Consider the following 20735-nt stretch of genomic DNA (forward strand, 5'->3'; position numbering starts at 1 on the left):
GAAAAATGCATGTCATTTAATGAAATCGAAACATTAAAAAAAACGATCACTGACTTGCTAACATTGTCCCCCCCCCCCACCGCCTCTGAAAAAATCTTAAATAGCGTCCCCGATTTTAGAAATTTCAAATCTATCACGAAAATATTTTTTTAAATATGTCATTTCAGTGAAATCATATCGAAATACATTTTCACTAGTTGATATATATTTTTATGAGAAAAGTATAATTTATCTGGCAGAAGCTAGTAAAAAAATTTTTGCCCCCTTCCCAAATGACGTCTCTGGTGTATTATTTTTTTAGTTTCTCTGCCAGCTAATAGATATTGTAAGTAGGATTTGCTTTTAATATTGCAACCAGGACATTATCGCATATTTTTGCTGCTTTTGACGCGGATTTTTGACTTTTGAGAAGGGATAATTGTTTTTTGCGCTCTTCTTGTAATCTAAATTCGGATTAGATATGCTTAATTTGAGTCATTACATAGTTATAAAAAGTCTTAATATAACGATTGATAACTGAGCCTTCATATAAAGACCACTACGACAGCGAAGGCACGATGATGGATTCTAAACAGAGACCGCCTTAAATTTGGCCTGAAAATTCCATGTCATTTAATGAAATATGCTTTAAATCGTAATGAAATTTAAATATTAAAAAAATGATCACTGACTGGCCAACTTTTTTCCCTTTTCCCCCGAAAAAATGTGAAATGACGTCCCTGTAATATACATAAAAAAAGATTGAGAGGGCTTGAAGATAAGATCGGGTCGTATCCACATATCCCAAAAGCTTCTGAATCTCGCCTTTTTTCGATTATTATACAACCATAGATGATAAATCGGTATTGTATGACAATAATCGTCGTAGAAGACAGTGGTTATCCAAAATTAAAGTAGCTAACCCTATCTTGAAGCCCGAGCTTGATTCTTAAACCTGGCCAAAAAATAACAACAAGTTTATATTGTAAGCACGAGAATGTAAAAATGGCCTTCACCTGCCAACAGAAGGCAATTAATTCTACAATATTAAAATGGCAAAATTTACTCTCGATAACATCAAGCAACATGGCTGGAAGATTTATCTCATCCACTTTATTCTCAAGACCTTGCTCCTTTTTAATATAATTCATTTTGATCAATGCAATACTTCCAAGACGAAAAAAAATCAATATGCAGTCGATGTGAAAAGAGACTATCGGAATATTATGCATCAAATGTATTGAAACCAAAAAAACGGCCGACAGGTCATTAAAATAAAAATATACTTCAAATTATTGCTTCATTTAAAAAATGACATTCGTTTCAGGTTTATTTATTTTTTTTTTAGCTTATTTTCAAAACATTTGGACCTATTTTAACCATTTTTTAGGAATAAAAATATGAATGAAAAATATAATGCTGCGCGGCTTCATTTAAATATAATATGCTATTGTGAATTATGAGTTCATAGTTTTTAATTACATTAAATTAAATCATTTAAGAATAAATTTATTTCACTTTTGTAATATGACATACTTTTAAGTTTATCAAAAACATTTTGACTAATTTTTATTTTTATCGGAGTTATGTTTTATTTTTAATTTTTTAAAATACCGTCATTTTGAAAGAAAATAGTGGATCATCAAATATCTTATAGTTCTAAACATAAATACTTATAATGTAACGTTGTATTTAAAACAATAACAGAATGTGATGAAAGAATAAGCTATATTCTTGAAAAGCATAATTACTCCCAAAATCTGTGAGTAGTGTTTTGAAAGTGTTAAATATACTACTTTCTCAACTACTAAGGGAAACCGAATCTATATGGATATTACAACAATATAAAATGCTTTATATTGACAAGTAAATTTTGCTCAAATAAAAATAGAATGGCTTTAGAATATATTTTTTTGTGAATATTAGAGAATTTTAAGTACTTAATATATACGACCTAGCTCGATTTTAATTATTCATTAGACGTTTAGATACTGATCTATCGGATTTATATTAAAATAATCATGAAATTTTGATCATTAAGATTCATACGGGATTCGAATCCAGGTCTTAGGGCTAGTCGAAAATATTATATTTACAATGTTAAAAAATTTTCAAGTGAATATGTGAATTTTAAATTTAGTGAAGCAATGTTACCATTTTTGCAAAAAATGTTGAACGTTCTTAAAACACTCAGTGTTATCGATTGAATCTATGACCGCAGATAAAAGAAATTGTTTTTTAATGTTTATATACAGTGTCAGGTACATTCCAGGAAACTCAAAGACACGATGTCACATAGCAGCGTACTCCAAAACGTGAGCGTTCTTTGTTTAATAAAAAATTTACGTGTTAATAATTTGATAAAATAAAATAAAAAATTGCGACCGTGAAGATAAACGTAATTATTTTTCTGCACGTTTTTGGCTTCATACACTGCATTATTATGTTTAGGTTAATTACGTGGGATTTTAATCTACGTCATTAGTGTGACGTAAATAACAAATAGAAGCAGCGTGCAAATCTCATATTTTGATGATATATTATAAATATTAATTTTTGAGGCTAAGATTCTTCTATACTTTATATGATATAAAAATATATATAAAGAGGTGTAAACTCGACTAAAATGTTTTATTTTTAGTGCCGATTTTTATATAAATATAGTATATCATAAAAGCATTAAATAAAATCAATTTTCTAAATATGCTCAAATAAACTAATTGGTTCAATTTTAATAATATCATACATAATTTGTATCAAAGAACTCAAACTCAAGCTACAAATTTATATATGTGATTTATGAAAAATGTACTCTTTTGATTTAATAGTTATTATTATATTGCAAATTTATTAATTAAATTCTTTAAAAAACTGTCTTTTATGCTATATTTTTCATATAGAATGGACAAATACTATACATATATAGTAGAATTGAATGTGTTGTGCTTGTAATGTTGCCAAAATATTACGAAAATGAAGGATTATGACATTGTAACATATTTTATTAGTTCAATATTTTAAGAATTAATTCATGTTTACTATTAGTTAAAGTTTTTCAATTTATATAATGACAGAAAACCATTAAGATCTTACGCCTAACGAGATATAATATGTGGTTATTGGGTTATCAATGATAGTTCTATTGTACTGATTTCATTTTAATTAATCAACTTCATTGAATTACTTATTGCTGTTACATATAATAAATATGTTTCTCTATATTATTGTTCAATTTAAAAATGAAAATTACAACAGTATTGACCGAAAGGATTAAATAGTCTTGATGCGTTGCTAAATATTCTTCCTTGCGACATTCCTAGATCGGTTGCGAAACTGATAATAGCACAAAAACAACCCTTTAACGTGTTCATTCATGTTTAGAGGTCAAGGTCTGATTTTAATTGTCTGGTCCACAAACAATTGCAACACATTAGAAATTTCTTTAACAATACTGCTATTGAGATATTTGCATGAGTAATTTTTAGGTCGCGCGTTCTATGTTAAACGTGTGCTTTATCGACAATGATACCATCTCAAAATGAACACGTCCGAATGACACTCGATGGTGAATCATTGAGAAAATGTTGTGAATCGCTGCTCATTTTTTTAAAAGACGTCACATTTTTTGATTGCTTGTTTGCTCCACCATTAGGCAACAAACCAAAAAGGACATTCGGGCAAACATCCCATATTATAACGACGTGTTCAACAATATTTAAACTGTAGCACACTTCCTTCCACGACAGTCTGAAGCTAAAATTATACCACATACAGTACACCATCGATCGTTACGAACGAACTTAATTTGCTGATAACAACCGAGCACGTGTATTTTTTTAGTTCAACGTACATTAAAAACGTTCGACCCCCTTCGCTTTGTGTTCGAAGGTAACAAAGCAGTAATTAACGCAAATAGCTGGAATTACTGAACGACTCACAGACTATACGCATCTATTTTAAAATCGATCTATATCTGCAAATATTTGCATGTGAACAAATCCCTAAAGGCACGCGCTCATCCTGTTTCCGCTGAGTTTCCTGAATGATCTCTGGGATAGGCATGGTAAATCTTTATACTGACACAAAGGTCAATTTGTGTGCGGACTTTGTTTTTTGTCATTGTGTGCGTGTTTGCAACGAATGCCTATGTCTACGACACGGCCTTCATACAAATATTTGCCAAAGGATATGATATATATTTTTTGTATAAAACATGGAAATTGTGCTATCCTAAACAAACATTTGTGAGCTTACGGGTCCAAGAAGATTTATAGCAGTGCTTCATAACATTTTAAATTTTAGATTCTTTACAAATAGTATATATATTTTTAGTTTGGATTTAATTTTAAGAAACAGGATGTCATTTTTTATTATATCTTAATGGGCTATCGGAAAAAAATGTAGATAAGAACGAATACTTAAAATAGATAAGAAGCGCTTTCACTTTCACTTACCTAATACCTGTAAGGTAATTGCCATTGTAAATGTATTTTACATAATTATTTATTTGTTATATTTAAGTGCAACTTCCTATAATTATTAAAATTTTCTGTGGAAGATTTGAATGCATATATATTTTATATCTAAAAGTAATTTTGCATATAGATTTAACCAATAATTTTTATTTTTATTCTGATTCTTAATCTTTCTATATAAATTATAAATTTATTTATTTTTTACTCATAATCTATCTATATATAAAACTCAAAATAAATAGAGCGACACCTTTAGTTTTTACCAGAAATGTTAATTTGTTTAAATATTGTCAATTTTCTATTTGCAAAAATCGCAAAAATTACATATTGTAATTATTTCAGTTCTAGATAACATTATTCTATTTTTAATTAAAACAACTAAACCACTACAAAAAAGGCACAGTATATATTTTATTACTATTGTAAGAGTCTAGTCTTCGTCTATATTATTTTTATATTCTCATTTAATGAAATTATCATAAAGCTACCAGCACGATATACGAGTGGTATAAGTCTCTGACTATTTACCTAAAAGACTTGGGTTCGAATCCCATACATACATTAGCGTTTTTAAATTTCTATCGTGTCTGAGAGATCGGAATTAGTGATTATTATATAATTATAATTCCGATCGATCATCACAGACTAGGTTTACATAGATTTCCTAATCTCACGGATGAATATCGTGGTGATTAATTAAAAATCGAACTAGGTCGTACATATCTGGTATTGAAACTTCTCTAATAATGAGCTAATACAGCTCATATCTTATATGTATTAAAAATAAAAAATAAACTAAAAAACACATATGATGATTTGTATTAGGATTGGAAATAAACCATGTAAAAAAACACAGCCGTAAAAATATAAAATCAACTACACCAAAAATATCTACACGTTCATTATTTACTATTTTTAAATAATTATAAAAATACACTTACTGTAAAAAAACATATAGCGATTTTACTAACAAAAAAACTTGTATTTTAAATGTATATCATGATGGTCAATATACAAACAATAATAAACATAATTTTAAAAATCATGATTATTCCTGAAGTCTATAAATTGTTGTGAAAGCTTAAAGTTACTTAAGGTGCATCCACCACAATATAAAATGCTTTGTTGCTCAAATATTATATTATTATTATAAATCTAATCATCAAATCAAGTTTCACAAATGTGTCATAATGCCTATTATACAAACAATAATAACATTAAGAAAAAAACAGTTACGTTGCACACCTAAAATAGATAAGCCCTATTACATTATAACACAATTTTCTAGCTCTGTCGCCGGGAGCAAAAAAAGACGCGATCGCGAGTCTATAAAGCAGCGATTGCCAACCTTTCGGACCTCATAGACCACTAAACTCAAAATTTCAAATCATGCTTTTTTCATAAAAGTAACATTTTAAATATAAAATAGTACTTGTTTTGTCATAAGGGAGGCTTAGTGCTCACCCACTTATTGCCGCCACAGCCAATTATGTCAATCTGGAGGTATATTTAGATGAGTCTGTTTTTAAAGTTGTCTTTTATGGCCGATGCGCTAGAGTTTAAGCAGGTTGCAACCTGTCATCCAGCTTGGAACAGCTGTTAAATATTTTGAGCAAGCGTGAGATTTGTCAACTTTATTTATTTGCATTGCTAATACTGGATAATAGCATCGCTAATACGAAAATTAAGAAAAGGTTGAATTAGAATAAAATAAAACATTTTAATAAACAGATTTCAGGTATATTAAAATTACTCCACAGACCACCGGTTGGCGAACGCTGCTCTAAGGCACTCTAAAGTTTGCAGCCCAAAATCATCGAATATTGACAGGTTTTTTTAATTTTCTCAAAAATAAAAAGGAGTACTTAGCCTTATTTTTAAATGATTGAAGTTGATACAACTGAAATGCATCTATGCTTAGAGATTTTTTATAAATCTCTAGTTCATTATTTAAAACTGTAATAAAACGTGCCAGATAAATTATATTTTCACGTGCCAGATAAATTATATTTTCACTGGTAAAAATATATATCTACCGGTGAAAATGTATTTTGATATGATTTCATTGAAATGACATATTTTAAACTATTTTTGGTATAGATTTGAGATTTTCTTTGAGGGATAGCCCGAAAAATTCTGATTTATCATATCATGAAGATGTCGTTTCCAATATCATTCAACCAGAAAAGAAAGAGAATGAAGAAGAAAGTGAAGAAGAATAAATTATTAATAGCATTAATCACAATACGGCGCACTCACTTCTAATGACACATTAAGTACATCGATTCAAATATAACGATCAAATAACAGTTTATGGAAAATTCGTATTTAAATTAGAAAATCCCTAAAGATTTCTATAAACTAACGCAAATCATATAATATATAAGTAAGTATTAAATTATTAGACTTTAAAATATAATTTTATAATGAATTAATAACAAGTACGTAGTTGGGATCTATTTTATATTTATTTTTATACAAATTCTGTTTTTCTTTTTTTAATTCGCGCAAAAGACACTGCGCTGTTATGACGGCAAGACATAATGTTGGGACACTAAATAATAATCGGATCGATGTTTGCCATAACACTCATATTGAAAAAAGCTAACCAGATATTTTGAAAAACCTTGCCGAATGATTTTTTAAAATCTATATAGACACATCGTCTTGTACTTTAGAATCGATGGATTTTGTCACCGCCTTCGAAAGACACAAGAGGTAAGTGACCGTGGAATGACGCAGACGAAACCCGCGTTGTTGGTCCACCAGCGCTTTCCGACAGTGATTGTTGATATATTGTATGTGTGAAGAATTAAATAAAACAATTTATCAGGTACCGAAAGAACGGAGACCGATCTGAAGTACTCTATACATGATTTATTACCCTTTTTGTGCTTCCAGCTGACATTCATAAATCTCTACAAATCAGGATAAAATTTTAAACGAAAAATTGAAAATGAATCGAAGAGATTAACCTGACAGCCCTTCCATATAAAGTCTGTTCCTGTGGATCTATGCGGTTTAAGCTTCTCAAAACTGTCATGTCTAAAACGTGAATTTCGTTTATAGTTAAAACGAACGACCAGCTAGATTGAGATATCAGATTGTCGCCATTGCGATCGGGAGCTGAATATGATTCGTCATTGACGGAATAAAAATACTCCGCAAAAGCATCAGCGATATCTTTATAGCCATCGAGATACTATCAGAGGTTTAAATAAATAAACTATTTACTAAGTACACATTTTTAGTATCATTTTTTCAAAGCAAGAATGAAAAAATAAAATCAAATACAATTCAAATTAAAATTCTATTGAAAAAAACTAATACTACAGCTAAAATTAAAATGTATATATATTTATTAGGACAATATATAAATAAATTATACTTAACAAATAAATAACTATAATATATAATATATTACTACTATTATGATTACACTACCTTACATTTTGTATATGTTTTGAATTATTCATAGTTGATATTAGATAAATATTGCTTTTAAAATATGATAAGGAATATATTTGTACTTAAAATCAATACAATATTATTCACTAGTAAAATTAAATTAGAAAGACAATTGCTTAATTTGAGTTTCAACATTTTGTACTTGTACAAATAATAGGATTACTATGAAAATCCCAAAACTATACTTTATTTGCTGTATAAGGGCTCGAATTTAATAAACAATGTTAGGTATTTAAGATCGTTGACCTAATGCTACAAATGACCACTAAAGTCATTAGTTAGAAACGAAAACTTATGACGTTCTGTTATAATGATTTCACTGCTCTCCAGTCAATGACCTTTCTAAATATGCAAGGCATGAGAATACAATAAAAAAAATCTTATCAATTTTGCCATCCGATCTGAGAGAATTGTCGATGTGGACCACCTCGACGTTATTGACATTGTAAAGTAAACATCCAAGAGTTAATTTTAACCGGCATCGCATGTTTATGATGTGTCAACGACATTTGCGAATTGCCCGGCAGGGCTCATTATTATCAACTGTTACTCATCAACTACAGACAGGCGGAAGTAACAGGGAATTATTTACACTATGTTAATTTAAAATTTTACCTAATCGAAAATAAAATGTGAATTACCTGGGTAAATCTGAGGACGAACAGTGAAGGTGCATGGGCAGTCCATGGTATTCGAGCGTCGGTGGATAAAGTGGTGTTAGAGATGGTGATGTTGGTGAATTGGACCAAGGTCTGCTTCCACCGCTTGGAGAGACGTTTTCGCTAGTTAAGACTTCGTTACTTCCTTCCACGCTGCGATCGTATTGATAATCCTCTTCTGGAATACGATAAGATAAAATAATGTTATTAATATAGCAATGATAATGAACATAAATGCAATCATCTTAAGCTGTATTTAATATTGCTCCATAAACTTCTCGAGAAAAATATTATATGTCCCATGTATCTAAGCTGATTAATGCCTTATTTCTGCCATGGATTAAATCATGTTTATAATTATAGCTGAACCATAATAATAAAATTCCGGTGAGACTCCAAATTATTGAATAAATATTTTGATTTACATGAGCATAGTATTTATTTTAATAAATGACGATGAAGAAAACAGTGTAATATCACTACTATTGAAAGTCAAAAATCAGAGTTTACCTTCCCAGTAAATATAAAACAAGTCAATCCATTTAATAGTGACAGTAAATAGTGATTTACAAAAAATCAATTATTCTTTTATGCATTAAGCTTATGAGTCATATTTTAAGTTTATCTCAAAAATATCGACAAAAAGATCCCAAATTTTAGAATTTTTTTTTATTGCTATCCCAGAACACATATAATAATTTTTATCCTTCTAGGAGAGATTTATTGTGTCAGTATCGTATCAGCAGGTATTATGTTGGAAAATATTTTAATCTATCATGTGCATCATATTAAACCAGTTGTGTCAGTGGTGTATAGGTTTCTCAATATTTGATGAAGTATTCAAATATTTTTTACCGATATTAATTTATTTATTATTAAAAATTGCACATAATAGCTTTGAAAATTAGCTTTTACTGCAGATATCATAGGATTGGAGACTTATATGATTATATGTTTGACACCTAAAATATGTATTGAACTGATCGATACAATAAGCATTGTTTCACTCAGCAAATACTTTATTTTATTTAGTATTAAGGGAATAACCAGGAAACACAGAAGTAAGAGAACATGTAGAAGACTTACTCATAAGCTTGAACAAGCCAGATATTAGCACTTTTAACCTAACTTAGACAGCATAGCTTTTATGAGCATTTCTTAAATACATTTTTTATTATTTTCTTGCAGTTTTTTGTCTAGAAAATCGTGTAATTCTAACTGTACTTTGTTTTTTTTTTAATATTTTGTTGACTTATATAAAAACGAATATTACTAATTATAGTTAAAGAAAAGTTACATCTCTGATTGAGAGGCGAGTACGTATTAATAATATGTGAGTCATGATGTTAATAAACTAGCGCGACAATATCTAAACATATTACGTCAGAGGCAGCGCATTCACTAGTTTCGTAAACTGTCACCGATTCCCAAACTATCAATCTGGTAATTAATATTCACTAAAGTATTGTTTATGTCTGATTGACTTACTTATTTGTAACGCATTGGGCTTACGCTTGTCAGGCTTCAACAAATGTTTAAAAAAAAAATTATTCATATATACATATACAAGCTTGTCTACAATTTTATATTTAGAGAGATTATTTGCTCATATTATATACAGGTCAATAAACGTTATATGGTTGGTTAACGTATTATAAAGTAATTAGGTATCATTATTGAATAATAAATATTGACCCAAAATTTTGTCAAGTCACAATAATTATTATTCATAATTGGTCTCGTTTATTAAATTGAAGCATACACATATTGGCAAAAATCTTTTTTATATACGTGTATGCGAAATACATGTACACAAATATTATTGATTACACCAACTCGTGACTCATTTAAACGGTTGTTATACTTATTAACTGCAATTTTAAGGATTTTATTTATGTAGCATTATAGTTTTGTATTTGGATCAAATTAAATATATAATATATACCATAAATGTATTTATTAAATAAATAGTTTAAATCTTATTTTATGAAACTGAAGATCCCGTAAATCACGCTTAAGCATGTAACCTTACCTTACGTAGTAGTGCTTATTCAGATAACACAAACTCAGCTATCGTGGCACGTTGACGTTTACTATCAAATACAACTGTGAATACGTAATTGGTGTTTATATATATATACTCATTTTACTATTATTTTATCACCAGTTGTATACAGTAGCGAGATTATAAGAGGATTATCGCAAATCGAATTACGTAACAACTATTGATATTTGCACCGTTATCCGAAAACGTTAACGTGCACTATCACCGCATTTAGTAATCACATAGTAAACATTGATTTTTCACGCCACGTTAACTTACTACGTAGCTTGCTACGTAATTAATAATGACTATCGTACATTTTGATTTTGAAAATTTGTATTTTATACATATCTTTATGCGCTCCGATCTTATATGTCGTATTTTATTTTGTGGTTTAACTCAACCACATTTTTTCCACAGAAATACACATCGTACATTTGTGCACTCCACTTTTTTCTACTATCGAAATGTGGTAAATGTGGAAAACCAACGTTAAAATTATTATTATGGCGTGACTCTGAGTCATCTTATTATTTGAGGAATAAAAATAATTTGGTATTTTACGATTTTTAAAAATCAAAATTAAATTAAAGGAAATATATATTACTTACGGAATTTTATTTATATATTTTTATTCACACTGTTTCATTATAAACACAAATAATGTATCATTATATAATCAAACACTGCAACTTTAGTATTCGTATATTCGTACGTTTTTACACACTATTCGAATATTTTGGTCTGAATATTCAGAAAAAAATATATTGACAATTATTCTGACACACACAATAGAATAACTTATTGTACCAACAGAAACAGGCTTGCATCAAGAGATAAATAACAGATTTTAATAGATTTCAAGGAACGAACAGAAAATATAAAAAAAACGTATAATGCGCTGCTGACAGTGAATAGAACAGGTATGCGTTTTATTAAACTAAAAATAAGACCAAAATTTAATATCCGTGAGATTAAGAAAATTCAGCAAAACTGTAATGATCGTTTGGAATTATAATTATATAATAATCACTTATTCTGATCCCTCAGACAGGATGGAAAATCAAAAAATACTAGGGTCCATATGGGCTTTGAACCTAGGTCTTTCGGGTAATAGTCACCGACTTGAAAAGCTGACCTAACATAACAATTTATCAATACACACTATAACGCTTGAGAGATCAACATATAATAATATATAATAGTTTATCGAAACTTAATACATTATACTTATATATGTATGTATATATGTACATATATAGATCATTTTATATATAATAATTCCAATCCACTTCCGGACGCGTACGCTTTAAAATGAAACGCTCTACGTATAATTTCTTACTCTGTTAATCGTATCGCTCTGTATGAATGGTGTATATAATAATACACGTAAACAAAGAAAATACATTTAATTATAAGTATTAAAAATTAAAATTAAGTCAAATGAAAAAAATTAAGAAAAGTGAAAAAAGGGACAATAATTTTCATTAATTTTTCATGTGCGTTGTTCGATCTGACTGAATATAAATATCCGAATTGCAAATTAACAATTGGTTTAAAAAATGCTGGTCATTGAAAATGATTAGTGTACAGAAAGTGTATGTCCTTAAACCCATTTTAGCACGTGTAACTGCATCTCGCATGGTTAAACGTCAAATAAATACAATTGCCATATATATATTTAAAAAAATGCTTTTTTTATTGATCGCGTTAAAGCAAAACCGCGTAAAACAGGTAACACGTAAATCCAGATATAATTTATTGCCATCTCTAAATAAAAATTAAAACCTTTATAACGTTCTGACGATATTATTACAAGCTCAAGTTTCATTACTTTTAACCTTCAAAAACGCGTAAGCTGACCGCGCAGTTTCACTTTCACGCGAAAATGCGTGAACGGACCGTATATTTATAATAAATCTAAAATAATGGTTGACACTGTTATTTGTAATACATAAATAAATATATAACGGCAAGTTGTTCTAAAGATAATAAAAGTTAATTCCAAAATAACATAAACACACAAAAAAACAGTAACTAAAAATATTTTAATGTATTTGTTATGTTTTACGAAATATACCTTGATTAAATTTAATTAAGATATGCTGGTAAATTGCATATTATTAACATTATTTTTTAATAACTAAAAAAATAATGTTTAAAAAGTATCATTCATTTTATTTACACATTAATTAAAATTTGATATATTTAATATCTGACCCGTTTCCTGTTGGTATAATTGCAAGAACGATTTTTTTTATAATTTTATAAAACTGTAAAAAATATGTATTTAAATCTGTTTTTTGTATTCATTACAAAACAGCTTGATGATGTCACTCTTAACACTAATATCTATATCTGTATACTTCTATACATGACAAGTCTAAACAGATTGCCTCAAAGAATATGTGTTTGCAAGTGTTTTTTCATACTATGTGTACTTCTAATGTTATTGTCGGTTAGAATAGGTCAGTTGTTAAACTATATTACTATTAAATGAATTGGTTTGTTGTCCAATAGATAAGCTAACCATTGATTTGGCAACAGATATGATAATAGTTTTTGTATTATATGAATAATACTCTGATAGATACGGCCCTGTATTGTTATAATTTCTTACTTATGAACATCTATTTAACCAAAAAAAAATGTTTACGACTCTATTGATATAATTTATAAATATATTTATGTTTATTAAAATATGTATTATTTCACTCGCGACTACCTTCATGGTTTACATATGGATCTGTGAGCTTAATATATTAATTTACAACATATGTAGTTTTTAAGAGAGCGTCAAAATATACCATCATATTAGTTTAATCTATCAATGTATCGCAAACCGCCGAACAAGGTGCATTATCAAAGTATAAATTAATCACTTGCGGTAGTCGTTTTGGATGCACATGGCCAGGCGCCATAGATTACGCCAAATAACCTAGAAAAGTCACGTGTGATAAGAAAACTCATGGCATGTGAGATGGGTGATAAGCTTAAACACCACATTTGCATGGCCGATAGCCGTTATCGCTTCCATTCATGAACAAACCACGCGGAAAATGAAAAGGAAGCTATCTGCAAGAATAAGGAATTCAATGTACCGGTCTTATCTTGCGAAATATACAAGATGACATAATGTGTGGATAAGATACTAAAAAAAGTAAGTGTTCATTTGAGAGTATAAAATTTGCGTGTTGTTTGTTGTTATTAAGTTTTACGATCAGTTGGTTATGTGATATGATTACACTATATCGCTTGACAATCTCATTCATTAGTATATATGTATGTATGTATATAGTACACACCGTATTTAATTGTAAGAGAAATTGATTAATGATTTTAAAGTTAGCTTATTTATTTAATAATATTTTTTGGTGTTTACATAAACACATAAAAAGCAATAAAATAATTCAGTTTTATATATTGTATATCTATAAAGTACAAAATACAACAATATTATTTTTTCTATATAAAATAAAATATAGCTATATTTTTTAACAATTAAATTATATTCTATAAATTAATTATGAATAAATAAATTTACCCTCAGTTGATTTATTCAACGATATAAGAGTTATTTATAAACGATTGCCAAAGAGCACGTAAATTATTATTGAATTAAACGTCGAATCAAATCGAAACAATTAGGGGTCAAAATAAAAATAACAGCTTTATTATATGAAATGGATTCATAGATATAAAAACAAAATCGAATTTATAGTTTGCTAACTTTTGGCACTCAATTCTCAAAGATTATCATAAACCCTGTAGATTATAACACTACAAATATTTTGAAATGTTTGCCATATAATTATGTTTACTACTAGTTACAATATTTTATTTATTTCGAATACATAAAATGGTTTAAAAATTTATTGAATATTTTTAAACCATTTTTGTAATTGTTGTGATTATTTTTTATTGTTGAACTTGCAAATATTTTACGATTACACATGATACGTAGTTATATACATTAAAAACATACTCAAGAAGTATAATTTATAAAATCGTGAACTGACTGATTTAATAACCCTTATAATATTGGCTAAAAAAATAAAAAAATATCTCATAAAAACAAGTTTAGTATTATAAGTCGATCGGCCTTTCATACAAACGTTTATAAGATTTGCAATATAGTTAAGGCTTGGATTTCCATTTTTTTAACTACTAATTGATTTTTTGTCATAATGTAGAATTCTTAAGCACCCTATAATATTTTCTAGAAAAATAAAATATGTCACATTTTTGCAAAAATTTGTAAATGAAATTATCACTATTTTTACAGTACTTTATATTTTTAATTATAAATTTCAATAATAATAGTATTTCGTCAAAGCATAAGAGTATCAGAAATATAATATCTAAAATAATCATTTTAGAAGCAAATGAGTTTGAAGTCGATGAGTATTTTTTTTTATGAATCGAATTATGTTGTGACATAAATATTGAATAGAGCAACCCAAAACAAATATAACTGATACCGAATCAAATTTAGGGTAAAATATTTTTAGGTTTTATCTTTTAAACGTATTCCACAACTCACGAAAACTAATCCAATTTACTACGATTTCTTACCAAAAGTTATAGTTAATTTCGATCGTGTTATATTGATATATTAATTAATATTTCAGATAGATAAGGATCATTTTTGATGTTACAATTAAATTAAATAATCTAGATTGAACTAACTAAAAAATTTCACTCTAGTCGCCTTAGTGTCTCTTGCTACAATGAAACTGAAAAATAAATTATATATTGTGGTTATTCACGTGAACTTTAAATATAAATTCTTGTGGTTTTGACAAGTTTTTTTTCATAACAAACACTTTTACAATAAATAAGATGTACCGTTACTACTTCAAAACACCATTTCGAATCGATTTTACACACTACGGTCTTTCGTATAAATGTGTATAGAAAAAACGCTCTTCGTAGTATTCAAATAGACCGCTAACTAGCGGATTCTGTGTTGTTAATTAAGTGTGAAGTTTGTTAAAAAAAAACACACCACTTTCGGACCTCCATAAGTAATATTTTGACACACGGGGGATGTCGTGTGAATGAAGCGACGTCAGCCCAATAAATAAGTAGGAACAGGTCTGAGTTCAGATCGAATTTAGATAAGATTTGTGAGTTTCAAAAAAAATATTTTAACCTTCGGGTTAACCAAATCCCACGGGAAAGTGAAAAACAAAAACAACGTTCATTACGACATTTACAGTTGTTGGTTTCTAGACAATGTTTGTTTTACGACAAACAATAGGCAGAAGATTTTCGGACTTGAACTTCGACAGGGATAAATATGTCAAAACAAGCTGCGTGATTTACAGCCAATGAGTCTATATAAATATCCTACAACCCCTAGAGATTTTTTTGTGTGTGACATAAAAATGTTCTTAAGACACGAGCCTCGCGAGGGGTGGGTGTTTATGACTTTCAAAAGTGACAGATTTAATAGTCGAAAGTCGTAAAATATAAACATGAAAGTATTTCATTATGAGACATTGTGCAGTCGTAGTTAGCAGATCTGGGTCGGCAAAGGTCTGAGCAATTAAACATTTACGATCCGAATAACAAGAGACAGACGCTTTGTGTGTCGTAAAAGGTACAAAATCTAATGGTTTTTATGAGTTTTTAATATGTCGAAAAATTTATGAGTGTGTTGACATAAATATGATCTATAATGTGATGATTGTTAAATAAATTTAAATAAATTTTTCATGCATTTTTTATTATCTTAAAAAATACTGCCAGTATAAATAATATTAAAACGTAGCATGTGTTGGAATGGCCGAAAACTGTATCAAACATAGCCGAAGCGCGGTCGACGCTGATAAGAAACGTGTGATAACACCAGGAGGTCACAGGCCCATTCAAAGACCTACAAAATGAAAGAAAACTAACGCAAACGCATATAAAATAAAAATATATTTTTATATTTTTGATTATAGAAAGTGCATTCCAGGTTATAATAGCCAATGATTCATACTAAAAATATCTTTATATGTAAAAAATATGCAGCTAAAATTAATTTATTTTAACTAATATTTAAATTCACTATTTGCTATGTAATATGTATTGTACATATAAAAATATATAAAATAGATAAAATTTAAATTATTCTATTTGATTAACTGTACGTGTAATAGTCGAGGTTCAAACATATTTATTCATAGTTTGATAGTTACTAAACACAAACAATTACAAAACTAGTTTAAGTAAAGACATGTGACTAATAAAACAAATACTATATAGCAACATGTTTTAAGAAAAAACGAGGAAAAATAAAGCACTTTATTCTAGTGGGACATTTAAAATTAATATATAAGTTAGTTTTCTACAAACCATATTGATAGAAATGGAATATTTTTTGGTCAATTGCAAATGAAATAAATACATATTTACATTTTTCGTTTACATTGAAATTTTCTGATGTGGTTTTTTGAATGAAATCAAAAGATACGTAGAAATAAAAAGTAAAATGGACTTGCATATTAAACAGCATTTATAGTATTATAAAAATTTTAGTAACATCACGATAAATGACTGGTATACGTCTCTAAAATCTCTGAAAGACTTAGATATTTAAAAAAAATTATATCGTGTCTGGGAGGGTGGAGTTTGTAATTATTATACATTATAATTATAATTTTGATCGATCGTCACAATTTAGGTTTACATAGATTTTATGATGATTAATTACAATCAAACTAGGGTGATATACATTGTTACATATTAAAATTCTACAATAATGAGTTACTTCAGCTTATACAGAATGTCTTATAATTATCACCAAAAAATTATAGATGCTTCTTTTATCATTGTTTTATAATTAATTTATTAAAATTACGCAAATGTTCATCCTTATCAAAAACATTCCCAAAATATTTAAAGCTTAATATAAAAGTAATTAAATAAACTGCCTCTTTTGTATATAATAGAATATGTATCTCACTATAAAACTAATAAGCAGTTATGTATAAATATTATTATTGAAACTTTCGAATATGTGGACAAATCATAAATTTTCCAAAAATAGAATATGCCAGTCGAATGTCCAACACTTCTGACAGCCGTTATTACCCTCGCGTTGATTATTATTTATGAATTATTAAACAAATAATATCGTGTATGTATATTGTAAGTATATATACATACCAAAATATACGTATGTAGATAAGACTAATGTATATTATTTATTATAGAAATGTTTTGCCTCGAAGAGATCATAATATTTGAAAACAAACAAAAAGCTCAAAATCCGTCAGATAACAGTATCTGGGGTGAGAAAAAAAAATGTGAAATTCAAGGGATGATGTTGTGGTCACGCCCAGCTTCCAGCGCGCTCAGATAAGGGCATGGGATATCCCCAGAGGTCCATTTGACAGATAAGCAACGAAACGTCAGACCGGGCGCCGCCTGCTATAATCTGCTCGACGATAACGAGAACGGTTTTCAGACAAACTGTCGTTAGATAACCGCAAATCAGTGAAAGGTTGTTTTGCTGATTATGCATATTGTTTATTGTTTTTCGAAATCATTATTGAATGTGTGACTTTTTCGTTCGGAGCTTATCTCGTCTACGAGCCACCACTCTCAGATAACCCACTATGAAAAATCCAGTTAATTATTTTATCGAAGAATTATTATTATTTTTTTCTTTGTGTAAACGAGCAATTAAAGATTGTTTTAAAAATATTTATGAAATCAAATAATCGCCATCAAAAGGGTTATGACATTTTGACAAATGTTACAAGTTCATATTATGTTTCATACACTTAGTATCATATATTGACATCTGTAGAAAAAATATGTCAGATATATTTTAAAACTGGACTTTAAACAGCTTATAATTAACAACTCATCTTTGTGTAGATCTATGACAAATCTAAAGTAGTGTTTCTCAACGTGGGGGTAATTTTAATGTTTTGGGGTAAATGCGCAAATCAAAAATATTTGCTACATTGTTCTTGTTGAAAAAGCGCAAATGTTTGCGAATTAAATTATATACTATGTATTAAGTTAAGTTTATATACTTATATTAATTATAGTTCCTAACTCACACTATTGCGTGAAATGACTAGTGAAAGCAAGAAAAAAATTCGTTTATTTAAATTTCGGTTTCATACCAGCTACTCATGATGTTCGTGTACCTTTTGTCTGTTGTGTTAACACTCTTTGACCTTTGAATCTATAAAAAATGATCGAATTGAAGCACATTTGAAAACGAAACATAGCACATGATTTGATGCAATTTAAGATTATAAAGGAAAAATTAAAAAAAAAGAACAATAAATTCACTGTTTTCTGAACGAAATGCTAACTTGAAGGTAATTATGAATTTTTTCTGCTCGTAGTTAAATCTAAAAAAATCATACTACTGGGAAGGAATTAATTAAGCATAGATTTCTTCAAAAAAAAAACTGGAAATACATTAAAAAAATATGAAAGAAATTCCACTAAGCAATAGCAATATTATAACCAAGGATGTAGAAACACAACTAATTGAAAAATTGAGAGCAAGAAAATTCTCAATATAAATGAATAAATCAAATTTAAGAGACAGTGTGGCTGTATTGATGGCTTACGTAATATACATTGACAAATATAAATTTAATAAAGAGAGTTGTTATATGAAGCATTGGAAATCACAACTATTGATATTGATATGTAAAATAAGCTAAAATATATTTAAATACAACTCAGATAGCAATGAAAAATACCACTTACTACACAGACGGTGCTTCTTCTATGATATGCAATTTGGCAATTATTTTATCAAAGCAATTGTCAAATGTGAATGTTTCTTCAAACAATTTTGTGAGGATAAAAATGTTAAACACAACAGACTATTGCATATCAAAATTAGATGGTTTTTGCAGGAATTTCCTAAAAATTTCCTCAATGAAACTATTTGATATTCAATGAGTTTTTTGACGCGCCTCCGTTTGTGTTAAAATTTGTTTGCAAGCTATTGCTGACTTTATTGCTTTTTGAACGTTTAAAAATATTAGACATGATTGAAAATATTCAATGGATGTAAATTAGTAGCAGTAAATTTAGGTAGCAAAAAAATAACGAAAAATCAACAACAGTTCTAGCTGTTGTTGATATTTTTACTAGTGAAAATATAATTTATCTGGCAGATGCAAGTAAAATTATATGATTTCAACTTTTCTATATGTAGTAATATATTATTTATTTTCATCTGATGTACAAATGTTACAGCAAATGTGTATTTTTTGGTAAAGGTATATTTTCACTAGTTAAGAACAAATACATTTTCACCAGTGGATATATATTTATACCAGGGAAAATATAATTTAACTGATAGGCGCTATTAGGCTACTCTAAAATTTGACAGTTGCGAAACGTATATTTGTTGTTCAAACCCAAACCTAACCTAATGAAAGTTCTAGATTTAATTATAATTTTAGAACTTTCATTAGGTCAAGTCTAAAATACAAACTCATATTTTAGGATAAAATAAGCACAAGAATAAGTACAGACAGATATCGCATCTCACATATTGCTTTATAGTTTATCTGCATTTCGATATTATACTATGTTTTGAAAATATAATAGCTATCCTTACCGATGTTACTATGGACTTATAATATAAGAGGGCTTATCAAAGTATTTTTAAACCGAATTTTGGTCAATAGGAAAAAGCAAAAACAATTATCACTTCTCAGAAGTCAAAAATTCACGTCAAATGCAATAAAATCGTGTCGGCGCCGTCGCAGTGGGAACGCTCGGTAACGATCGTTCAAATTTCCTAACATATTACATATACACATAAGTAAATAGCAACTAAAACTTTACATATAAAATAGATTATTTAAAACTGTAACATTTCCTTTGAAAAATATCTTTAAACAATAACCATTTTTGCTTTTTTCCTGAATTCTACTATTCAATATGATTTTAGACAATTCTAGGCATATATTATATATGGATTTTGTCTTTATTCTGATGCTTAAATTCAAAGAGAATATCGCAAATAAAATTACATTTGAACACCCTTTTGCCCAAAAGAGGGTATGTAGTCCTTTAAAAGTTAATATTTATCTTATCAAAGAAGAAACAAATTTTGATTTTCTTTAAATA

General features: G+C 28.4%; 1 protein-coding gene across 5 annotated transcripts in view; it reads right to left on the minus strand.

The window, feature by feature from the left end:
• LOC148239296 (uncharacterized) overlaps positions 1–20735 on the minus strand; it is a 67346-nt gene that overhangs the window by 16523 nt on the left and 30088 nt on the right. For all 5 annotated transcript variants that reach the window (XM_088187815.1, XM_088187590.1, XM_088187739.1 and 2 more), the window contains one exon: positions 8564–8759. In XM_088187815.1, the coding sequence (XP_088043941.1) occupies positions 8564–8759 (196 nt within the window). The remainder of the gene's footprint in view (positions 1–8563; positions 8760–20735) is intronic.

This window comes from Plectrocnemia conspersa, unplaced genomic scaffold (genome assembly GCF_051122295.1).
Source record: "Plectrocnemia conspersa isolate PC_06_02 unplaced genomic scaffold, ASM5112229v1 ptg000001l, whole genome shotgun sequence".
In the NCBI taxonomy this organism is placed as follows: domain Eukaryota; kingdom Metazoa; phylum Arthropoda; class Insecta; order Trichoptera; family Polycentropodidae; genus Plectrocnemia; species Plectrocnemia conspersa.